Source organism: Podarcis muralis, chromosome 11, assembly GCF_964188315.1.
Source record: "Podarcis muralis chromosome 11, rPodMur119.hap1.1, whole genome shotgun sequence".
NCBI classification, from domain to species: domain Eukaryota; kingdom Metazoa; phylum Chordata; class Lepidosauria; order Squamata; family Lacertidae; genus Podarcis; species Podarcis muralis.
This window is the reverse complement of record NC_135665.1, coordinates 19685569-19697756: the sequence shown is the minus strand read 5'-3', so window position 1 is coordinate 19697756 and position 12188 is coordinate 19685569. Positions and strand designations below refer to the sequence as shown.

The following is a 12188-nucleotide window of genomic DNA, read 5'->3' as shown; positions in this document are numbered from 1 at the left end:
AGACAGTACTCCTCTTTGGATAACTTCTACCCTGCGTATCATAAGAAAATGCACCCCCCCACCATAGGAATGACAGGAACCAAGAAGCCAGAAATGCAGGGAATAGAAAGTGTTTGCCTTGTACATTTGTCGAGTCTGAAGTTCTTAAAAATCCACCTGGAATCCACTGAAATAAAGATGTCAAAACTAGTGTTCTGGGAGCAGTAGGAATTGGTTGTTCACTCATTTCTATTTAGTTATGCCTCACCAAATCTCTTGCCACTTCTTTCAGTACTGTTTAGTCCTCATTGTCCTTAATTATAGTGGTAACCCCTGAGGTAGTAGGTTTGAATAGATTGAAATTATATTGCAAATCCAATACGCTGCTATGATTTATGTAAGAAATAGTATGCCGAAGAGCATTCTTGCAGGTTTTGCATCAATTCCATGTTCTGCTTGCTGATGTTGCATGTTCTCCAAAACCTAAGATGACCAACGTATATCACAGCGTGTTTGAAAATGAAGTTTCCAGTTTTTCTTTGTTGCCCAAATTGCAGTAGATGAATGCCTGGCTTGCAAATCATATTAAATTGGAGTTAAAATAAAATGTGGTTTAACAAGAGCAAGCAGAATGCTGGTATACAATCCTGAAATTGCAGGCACTTCTCTCTCCACTCCTGCTGTGCTGGATAAGAAACAAAGTCATAGCCTGACTTGTTGTTTTGGCAGAACCTGGTTTCATGGTTTATTCACTTGCTCTTTACTCATGGTTTGTTTTGCTGCTTTCCTTGCCAGTGTGGCAGCAGCAGGAACTGGGGAAAACCAAAATGCCTGTGATCTAGCAGCATGCACAAGCATACTCCTTGTTCACATAAAACCACATTTCATTTTAACTGATTTAATGAGATATGAGAATCAGACTAATGCAACTTAGGTTGCTAATATTTTTCATCTAGAACAAGAGCTTAGCATACGTACACGACAAAACCATTTATGATTATATCTTCTATACTGCTGTTACAAAAGAAGATGTCTATTATAACTGGTTGCATTCATGTCAGACTTTTAGTTGACATTGTTAGGAGATTTGTTGGCCGCCTAAATTTGAACCATGGTAGTGAAGTATCAGAGGGCATTGTTGTTTGTTATATTTTCTACTGTATTTTGATGATGTTTAGTTCATAGTTCTGTGAACAAGAAACTGGATGTTAACTTTGACAACAAAACAGCTTAATATGATGAAGTACTCGGTATATATTATTCAGTGGAAATGTTTTGCATGTTGCTCATTAGCAGCATCCTCTGTCTGTATGTATCATATAGATACAGTGGTGCCTCGCAAGACGAAATTAATCCGTTCTGCGAGTCTCTTCGTCTTGCGGTTTTTTCGTCTTGCGAAGCACGGCTATTAGCGGCTTAGCGGCTATTAACGGCTTAGCGGCTTAGCGGCTATTAACGGCTTAGCGGCTTTAAGAAAAAGGAAACAAACTCGCAAGAACTCGCAAGACACTTCATCTTGCGAAGCAAGCCCATAGGGAAATCCGTCTTGCGGAACGACTCAAAAAACGGAAAACCCTTTCGTCTAGCGAGTTTTTCGTCTTGCGAGGCATTCGTCTTGCGGGGCACCACTGTAGATTTCAGACACTTTCCTAAACTACTTGGAGTTACTGAGGGGGTCTGTTCTACAAGTCTAGCCCCCATACCATAATTGGGCCTTAAAATAAAGCCAGCTATTGGTTTCAATAAGAAGTTCTTTTCAGCCTAAAACCTGCTAGTGGGGGTGGCACAAAGAGTGGATGTTGTGGGCTGGAAGGGGGAGGATCCATGGGCTGCATCCAGCCCACTAGTTCCCCAACTTTGTTGTGTTGGGATGAAAGGAGCATAGTGATACTGGTGCATGATGGGGAGCTACATTTGAGGATCCCCCCAAAGCATCAAAAATATCCAATGTAGTGCATGTGACTGAAACCGTCTTCAGCTACTAGAACTATAGAATTAGATTTGAAAGGGTTCTCGGAGGTTATCTAGTATAGTATCCTGTTCAATGCAAGGTCTGCAATGCAGCATACAACTACAGCATCCCGGGCAGTTGGCCATTTAGCCTCTGCTTAAATACCTCCAGTGAAGAAGCTTTTTTGTTTGTTTGATGTACCTGGTACCTGATCTTGTCAGGATCCGTTTCTTGGTGTCATTAGGTTTTGGCCAGCACCAGTAACAAGTGCAGTGTTGGATTCTCATGAGCAAATGTGACTTGGCTCCCAGCTGCCATCTTAATGCATGGGGAAGCTCACCAGATTTGGAAGCGATTTGCTGCCAACAGGGCCTGCCTTTCTGTGAAGTGTCTGCAGAAGACATTGCTGCTGCTTGCTGACTAATGGAGCGTTGTTAAGCCAGCACACACTTTCCACCTATTGCAAGAAAGATGAAAAAGCCCCATATGACAATAGGTTTAGGCTTGTTCTTGATTTTTCAGCTCCACTTGATGTAGAAGTTTGTATATGTTCTGTAGCTAGTTGGGTAAAGGTTGAATGGGAAAAGCAGGCAACCTCTGGTATCTCTGCACAAGCGGTTTCCATTGCTGAGCTTCGATATTTTCTCTCAACACTGACAGAGGGATCAGAGAGAAAGGAAGGGGAGGGGTAGCTGAAAACAGAGGCCACAAATAAAATATACCACTCCCACGGATTCCCGCCCCCCCCCCCCCAGGCACTGCCTACTTTTGATTATGGCACTTGATTGTTTTCCATGGGTCACAGGCTCTTCACAGAAAACATGTTCTCTGAAACATGCTTTGAATAAAATACACCACAGACCATTTGTAGCTTTTTCTTTGCCCAAGGAAAACTGGTACACTAGGTTAAGGAGCATTAGGAAGCACTATAGCTTTATATATCTGCTGTTGGAAAATACAGTTTATTTGGGGTCTTACAGCATTTTTTATATAAACACAGGCATACAGCTTTTAGTCCAGATTTTGAACTACTATTGATAGTAATAACAGATAGATGATGATGATAGTAAGAGATGTACAATAGAATTATCTGCCTATATCCATATGGTGATAGCCAACTTAGACCAACTTAGATTCATTTATTTCAATGGGTCTTCTCTGAGCATTATCTAAAGCTGTAATTGCAACACCACTTACTTCCACGCAAGTGCCATTGAATTCAGTTGAACTTATTTCTGAGTAGACATGGTTAGCTGCATAACAGTGCAGGCCTGTCGCCCATACACCATTGCATGCTCTTCTAGATAATGTTTCATAAAATTGCCACTGGGATTACTTTTCAGAGCCACTGGCTCAAACCAGATAAATGTTTTAGGTCTGAACTACACATGTTCTGAAAGAGCAATGTATTATTAGATTCAGGTTAGCTTTATTGATCTCATGCACTGTGAAGTGCTTATTCTTGAGCTCCATAGATACAGTTTGCAGGATTTAGAAATCCGCAGAACCTTGGTTCTGTTGTAGCAAACAGAAGATGATGGACAATGTTAAGTATAGACATGGGCAAAATGCTAGAAATTCTAGCATCTTCTGGTAAAAATACTAAAATTCATTGGTTGTAACTTTATATTTTATCTTGATAGCAGTGGTGCATGACAACCGTTAAGTAGACAATGTGCTAGACTTTGCAAGATACCATAAGATTGGGCTTCATAAAGTTCATTGTGTACCTTGTGTGTGGATGTTTATCTTGTAATTAAGTTATTGTGCACAATTACTGGCAACCTGTCATAGCAAATAATTAAATACCAACATTTAAGTCTGCACATTCCTAGGATTACAAAACCTAGTATTTCAGTATAATATTTCAAGTACAGCCCAAACTACAATGAAAAGGGAGAACTTAAGAATTATTTAGTGAATCAAATATTTCCTGAAACAAGAAACTTAATAGTGATAAGTAGCTTAAAGTCTGTGGAAATCTTTGTGTAAGATAGTCTTAATTATTCTCCAGTTGAAATGTGAGATGGTTCTTAGAACAAAAGTGTGTTGAAATGACTGTTTCATTTCATTTTCCCAGATGGAATACCTCAGGTTTACTATTTTGGCCCTTGTGGCAAGTATAATGCTATGGTGCTGGAACTACTGGGACCTAGTTTGGAAGATTTATTTGACTTGTGTGATAGGACTTTTTCTCTAAAAACTGTTCTTATGATAGCCATACAGTTGGTGAGTATACTTCTATTTTCTTTTTTAAATAATGGTCCATTCAGTATTAGCTGGATATTCCTTGAGCAAATGCAGAAAGAATGTGTCACTTGGTTGCTTAAAACTTGTTAGGGTTGTTTTCCACTGTATTTCTCTGTGAACGGTACTGTTAGATGTCATGAAGACAAAGGGTTGGCTATGGAGGTCTTATGAGCAGAGTTCTAGTCATTGAAAGGAGGGCAGATGATTCACACAGATTCCACTAAAAACCTGCTTCAAAGTGTTGGAAGAACCTCTGAAATATTCTGGAAGATAAATGGAGGGGGGGAGGGGGAATCAGCAAATATTGCCTCCCATCCCTCTTTTACTATAGATAACCTCTGCTTTTTACAAACTGCCCTTTTGTTTGTAGAGGGGCTACTCTGGATCCAAGCCACATCTTTATACTTAACTAAATACATTAATAAACAAACCATTACATTTAGACCTAGCATGGAATATAATTGAGGATGCTGTATGCTCACTGATGAAAAACATTTGAACGTAGAAAATCTGAACTTTGTGAATTGTATTGCTCTGTCTCTGTTATTCATGGAAAGGACCAAACAGCAATGCAACTGCCCCCCCCCCCCCGCAAACTATTCTTCCACAGGACTCCTCCTTGGACCTTATCCTGTCTGGGTTTTTGAGATTTCACTTGGGGCTGTCTTCATATTTCAGGCTCATTTTAATTGTTGTACTACCTAGAAACTGATTTTCAGCATGCTGCGTTCAGTACCAGTTTCTGCATTATGTAATTCAGGTGCAGATTTTCATAATATTTTTAGGTCTGTTCATTCAGCACCCATTTAATTTACAAGGCAATGCTGGGGTTCTATTAAGCAGGTTTGAATTCTTATCACAAATCCATTTTCTTCACAATAAATCTTGCAGCCTTTTTCTCAAAATCAACTTTCCTTTTTCGGAGAATTGTTACACACTCATCTTGGCCATTTTTTCCTTAGGTGCATTAAAGTTTAAAAGTGGTTGCCTAATAATCTTAATGGACAGAATGCAAGCACTACTTAGTTTAACAAAGAGTAATTGAAACACACACAGTGACTCAGCACTAAAAAGCAAACGTGTGTACTCCCGAAGAAGTGAACATTGCTGCTTTGCTTCTCAGATGTTTTGCTGCTGTGTTGTAGTTTGGCTTAACGTGTTATCAGAACATTGACTCATGGTTCAGGTCTCCCTAGGCAAACCATCAATCATAGATCATGGGGAAATTTTTTGTTAGTTTGTAGCTTGTCTGGAGACAGCCTGGATGTAGATGATGTATTAAACCAAACCATGGCTTAAGTTCAGCGTAGAGCAGCAGCAAAATGACTGGGAAGCAGCAAAGAGGCTTGGGAGTCCATGTGTTTTGTTGTTTGTGCTAGGCCACTTAGCTGCTCACGTCATAAAAGAGTGCCTGCTGTTGCAGACTCAACCAAAGCTAGAAGTTTCAATGAAAGAAGAGCTTCCATTTTTATTTTGACACATGAAGAAACATGTTCTTTCAAGACAGAAAAGATACAGCATTTTTTTGTTTTTATTTGTTCTGCTATAGTTGTGGTAAAAAAACAAACTTTCTTTCATTCTGTTTAATAGATTTCTCGAATGGAATATGTTCATTCAAAGAACTTAATATACAGAGATGTAAAACCTGAAAACTTCTTAATAGGACGACCAGGAAACAAAACTCAACAAATTATTCATATTATAGATTTTGGTTTGGCAAAAGAATATATAGATCCAGAGACAAAGAAGCACATACCATACCGAGAACACAAAAGCCTTACAGGAACTGCTAGATACATGAGTATAAATACACATTTAGGAAAAGGTATGTATTTATTTTTAGAACACAAACTTAACCAATTCACTAGAATTCTGACCATAATATTAATCACTTTTGCAAATGACTTGTTTTTGTGGTTCAGATAGGCTTCATTTGTTTTATCAAAGGGTACTTGAGTGTATGTTGAGCATAAAAATACTTGCTTTTGTGTTTAAGTAGTGGACTTGAGCAGCTTTCGTATGATGAAATGTTACAATGTATGGGGCTTTTCGTTTTAAATAAAATACAAGTAAGGTGGACTTAACCATCCAGGGGCCCCTTACCTTTTTACCTTTACCTATAGAAATGTGTAAAATTGAGTGGAGAAGTAGAGATATTATTTTTCTTCCTTGCATCATATTAGAAACCAGAGTCAGCCAATGAATTGAATGGTGGAAGATTCAGAAGAGGCAAAAAAAGTAATTCTTCACACAGTGCATATTGTTAAACTATGGAATTCACTGACATAAGACGCAGTGATAGCCACCTATTTGGATGGCTTTTAAAGGGGATTGATGGAGCACATAGATGGGCTATAGATGGCTGCTAGTCCAGTATGTCTCTAAATACTAGTTGCTGGGGTGCATAGTGAGTGCATTGTGCTCGTTTCTTGCTTGTGGGCTCTCCATTGGCTTCTGGTTGGCCACTGTGAGAACAGATACTGTACTACATGGGCCTTTGGACCATACCATCTGTACCTTTTCATTTTGAGTTATCTCTTTTTTTCTTTCCTATTCCAACCATGATGGCTGTGATTCATCATACAACTCAATGCTAATAGCAACTGTTTTGTAACTTTGTGTCCAAGATAGCGCACGCTACAAAATTCAAAACAGATACGGTAAATATAACAATAGAAATGAAACAATCAAAATAAACAAACCACTATCAGTGCTACATAAAAAGAAGCAGCAGTAAAGATCCAGTTAAGTAAAAGCCCTGGATAATTAGTGTGTCCAATAATATAAGCTTGTGTGCCTCATAGAGCTCTGTGGAATGAGTTCCAAAAATGAAGGGCTACCACAGAAAAGTGTCTTATCCCCACTTGTCAATTGCCTAAACTGAGGGCAGGGACACCTATAGCACGACCTTGGAAGATTTCAAGTGAATAGGCAGCCTCTCATATGGTTAAATGTGTACCACTGTGTACCAGTGTGGTGTAGTGGTTAAGAGCGGTAGTCTGCTAATCTGGGGAACCGGGTTCGCGTCTCGGCTCCTCCACTTGCAGCTGCTGGGTGACCTTGGGCCAGTCACACTTCCTTGAAGTCTCTCAGCCCCACTCACCTCACAGAGTGTTTGTTGTGGGGGAGGAAGGGAAAGGAGAATGTTAGCCGCTTTGAGACTCCTTAAAGGGAGTGAAAGGCGGGATATCAAATCCAAACTCTTCTTCTTCTTCTTCTTCTAAAGGTTGTGCTTTGGAGGATGTGGCTTGCTTTTTATTCTTTTGTAGAAAGAGAATAAACCTCCTGGATCCAAACAACTCAAAAGTGTTTTAAGAACTGCAGATGGGGCTATCTCTTTGACTTGATCTAGAATTTGTGTAAGACTGGAATCATGGCAGTTTCACAAGTGCTTTCAGAAGCCAATGTATGAAGTTCTCTGTTTTTTCAGAAGGGAGAACAGTATGTTGTGGGCACCTTTCATAATACAGCCATAAAACTGGGGGGAACTTAAAAGCGGTGTTCATAGCTATTATTCTCCTCCCACTCCCTGGTCCTGAAAGGGTGCTGTGAGCAGTTTTGCACGCAGCCTTTGGAAACTCTCCACACTTCCCCAAAAGAAAAAAAGGTGGCGGGTGGAGGGGAATAGAAACACATGTTTCTGAAATCAATAGGCAGAGTTCATTTTTTGCATTCAGGAATATGGAGAGCTGGAATAGTGTGTCTTGGCTTTCTAGAACACAACTCTTGCAGGTTTAAGCCTCCAATATCTTGTTTGTTGCTATAACATGGCAACAACACAGTTCATTTTCAAAGCAGCTCTTTTTTACTTAAATATATAATTTAATTATAGCAGTAGCAGTTAAATTTAGACTCCATATTTCCACACTTTTAAAGGCTTGATAAGTAAAGAATAATTTGTTTTCTTACCAAGATTTTTTTTTTACCTAAAATTATACTTGAGAAAAAGCTGTAGAACATAGCAAATATATTTTTTGTAGCTGTGCATCTTGTATCATTCCTTTCTTATGAATAAGTTCAGAACTTGGAGTCTTAACATTTTAACTTTACTTTTCCAGAGCAAAGTAGAAGAGATGATTTGGAAGCTTTAGGTCATATGTTCATGTATTTTTTAAGAGGCAGTCTTCCATGGCAAGGCTTAAAGGTAGTGTGCCAATTATTTGAATTTTGTTTGCTCAAGTATTGTCATAGTTTCATAAAATATTTCTGAAGCAACTCAATATCTTTTCAAATTTAGGCAGATACATTGAAAGAACGGTATCAGAAAATTGGAGACACAAAGCGAGCAACCCCCATAGAAGTACTGTGTGAGAACTTTCCAGGTAATCATTTCTTCTGTAAAAGAACTGTCAGTATAGAGTTGACAGTATAGACATTGCCAAATTTAAGTTGCTCACTAAATTAAGTTGCCACACCATGGTCATATTTGTGATGTCAGTCGTGCATATTTTTTCTTGACTCTTACCTTCACCATTTTGGTTTAATTAATGTTTAGCATATTGGTGAGGAAACAGGTTTCATTGTTTCTTGTGCTGCCCCACATTTGTCATTTGCCTGCTATGTAAGAGGAACTGTTGTTTCAAATAGATTTTATGAAGCTGACCATGCAATTGGTGGCTGGTAGACATGTAGTGAATTCATGAGGGAGATCTCAGAAATCAACTATGCAGCTGCCAAAAGGGCTTTCATCGCTAAGAGTCCAATATCCCATATTGAGAACGATCTCACAATTGGCAAAATATTTGGCTATGAAACATCTTACAAAACTTGTGGTGTCTCCAAAGCCGATAACCTTAATAAACATCTGATAGGGTATTTTGGGAATGCACCTCCCTGAAAAGTTAATACCAGCCCTTTGAACTGTCCCTGGAAACAGACTGAAAGGTAGTGAAAATGACAAACCATTGGAACAATATGATCACATATTCCTGTCTTGGTTAACAGTCTTGTTGACTTACTTGGGACAAGCTGAGGTTTTTGGGCCATTTTCAGAGGCAACTCCCACATATAGTGCATTGTGTTTTGTTCAATCAATAGCCAAAATTTAGTCCCCTTTTGTGCACTAAATTCCAGTTTGTAAAAATACTTTTCTGTATTTGAAAACTGAATTAAGGATTAGAGTAGCAGGTCTCTGTTTTTACTGATATTTAAAATTATTTGTTTATTCATGTAGAGGAAATGGCTACATATCTTCGTTACGTGAGAAGACTAGATTTTTTTGAAAAACCAGACTATGACTACTTAAGAAAGCTCTTTACAGACTTGTTTGATCGGAAGGGCTATATGTTTGATTATGAATATGACTGGATTGGTAAACAGCTGGTAAGTGTACAGTTTAACAAGTACTTTTCTATTGTCCCTGAAACTCATGACAGAATATCTGCTAGCATATAAGCTACTTTTCTGCAATATAGCAAATACATAGAAGAGACTCCATTGTATCCTCTATTACCTTAATTTTTTTTCTGAAGCCATAAGCAGATATTTCATAGGACCTTTCTTGGGTTATATTTGTCTTGCATTTTGAGTGTGTAGAGGACACTATTTACTCTGTAAGCAGGACTTTAGCAGTAGGAACTGCAAAAGCTATATCCTGTTTCACATTCCTTTGTATATATCTACCGCTCTGTTATGTTTGGTTGGTCTAATCAAAAGAGCCTAATGAGGTCTTGTTTACAGAAACTAGCTCTGAAATCCATGTTCTTTAAGTTTGACAGTATGGTAGCCTATAAAACACGTATGTTTAATCATATCAGGGCAACTTGTTTGTTCTCATAAGCCACAGTGTTCACAATACGTTAAATCCACAAAATTCAGATACTGTAGGGTTAAATGGCAAATGTAACTTGCTAGTTGTTAGATGCCTCTTGCTACACTTGCTACATTTTCTGATGTAGGACATTAACTGAAGCAACTATCAAGATAGCCTGCATTTAGCCTTCCAGTAAAATGTTGTGTTTTACTTCCTGGTATTAAGTTTAAACTGTGTAATGGAAGTGTACTTCTGACGTTTTGAAAACTTGCTCTAGTTGAACTGCCCCCCCCCCCTTCTCCCGCTCCTTGCCATCTTCCATTAATTGCCCTTTGGGAACGTTTCCAGAGAAGAGAAAAAGACATCAGGAGCTTTTTCTGTTCCAGCTGGACTGTCCGTCCCCCCCCCCCCCCACTTCTCAGCTGCCCCATGGGGTAGAACCTTGAGATATGCTGAGGTTGCTTGTTGTGCCCCCCTCTTCTCCAAGTGTGCATTTCTGCTGCTTGTGTAAGTTGGCTTGGAAGGATATGTGTCCTGAAAGGGTAAAAAAGGATACTTTAACCTCACGTTAGTCTTGCAGGTGGGTCCACAAAGTAACTAGCCTTCTTACTCACATATATTAATGCCATTAGCTTACAAAACCTCTGTGTGATAGTAATTCTTTCATACCGAAGGCTTCAAGGCTTGTGACTGACTTAATATCATGAAACTTAAGATGCCCTTTCACTCAGTTTTCCCAAATATATGCTGGTAACTTTGAAACCTACTATGTTATATTGCCAGTATTCAACATAATGTATTGTTTGTAGCCTACGCCAGTGGGTTCAATCCATTCGGATCCTGCAATATCTTCCAACAGAGAAGCACATCCTCACAGAGATAAGATGCAACAGTCGAAAAATCAGGTATGCTGTCTGTCAACGTGTGCCATTTGTACTGTCATAGTTTTGCTTTAGTTCATGCTTCCAGTAAAACAGATGTTGTTTTCTTAGTACAGTATTTATTCACAGAAGGCTTTTGATTCTTTAAATAAATATACTCTCTGTATGTAATTCTGTATGTACTGTTCAGTGCTTTATTATGTAGTTAGGTTTATGTGTCAGCATGAGGGAGGGAGAGAAAAAGGAAGTGTGAGAGAGACTTCCTGGATCAGTGGAGGCATATTGAAGAGCTGCTTCAAAGATAGTGCATATCGGATCATTATCCCTCCACACCAGCCTCTTTTTCAGACTGAATTTTCTTACCTGCTTTCACCATGGTTAATCATTACATCAGCGCTGACTTAAACTATTGCTATGGTTAACAAGGCTTCCTATTAAAATAGGATTTGAAGCCAGCATCAAACTCAGTTTTAAAATTTTATTTAGAGGAAACTCTGGTTAGTCCTCTGTGGTTACTGTTATTTACCCGTGTAATGATAACCATGTTTTAAATCCAGGGGCGAGGAGAATTTTGCCTAGAGGGCCTGGAAGGAGGGCACACATTGCCTTTCACCTGTCCCTGATCCATTTACTGTTGTTGAAGGTTGCTTTCTTGCCAGTCTCCAGAATGTAGCTTCTTGTTAAGAATGATATGAAGTCTTTAGACACAGCTTGAACTTCAGATGTGAGCAAAGGTTTTGAAATACCTAGATTTCCCTGTGCTCTCATTGCTAGCTATCTTTTCTTAGCAAGAGCTCTATAGAAGTCAAACATAGAGATGGGGAATGGTTCTAGCTCAGGTATTATACTTGTTGCTAAAAATTCTAATTGAGTTGCGGCCGTGACCAAAAGCATCCAAGTGTTGAGGTGTATAGTATAATTTTATAGCTGTTCGTGAAACAATTGGTTCAGTGTTTGCCCATAGTTCATGGAGTTCTCTAGAGTTTGTGGGTGGGATTTAGCTAACAAACCCTGCTAGGGGAAGCCCATGCCAGCTAACTCAATGGGGCATCCACCTCCCCCTAAAGAAATCTTGGAACACTGCATGTGGGGGAGAGAGGGCAGATTGTTCCGTCAGGCAATCAGAAGTGCTTGCTCTGGTGGAGTAATCTGCTTAGCCTTACGCTGAATTTGTCCCCACATATTTTGTATTTCTTGAAGTTGCTCTGTCATTTTTATTTGAATTATATTATTATCTTTACAACAAGGGCTGATTAAGAATACATATGCTATCAAATATTAACTGTAGCTCAAAGTTGCCAGTATTTTTTGAACCAAAACTAGTGGTAGCAGCCTGGCCTGGTTACATCTATTCTATTATTTCCTTCAGCAGGAC

The 12188-nt window shown here is 39.0% G+C and overlaps 1 protein-coding gene across 6 annotated transcripts in view; it reads left to right on the top strand.

Moving 5' to 3' along the window:
* The window catches only part of CSNK1G3 (casein kinase 1 gamma 3), a 48353-nt gene that overhangs the window by 18887 nt on the left and 17278 nt on the right, over nt 1–12188 (top strand). For all 6 annotated transcript variants that reach the window (XM_028749521.2, XM_028749522.2, XM_077936096.1 and 3 more), the window contains exons 6-11: nt 4011–4159; nt 5771–6005; nt 8239–8324; nt 8418–8502; nt 9354–9502; nt 10742–10837. In XM_028749521.2, the coding sequence (XP_028605354.1) occupies nt 4011–4159; nt 5771–6005; nt 8239–8324; nt 8418–8502; nt 9354–9502; nt 10742–10837 (800 nt within the window). The remainder of the gene's footprint in view (nt 1–4010; nt 4160–5770; nt 6006–8238; nt 8325–8417; nt 8503–9353; nt 9503–10741; nt 10838–12188) is intronic.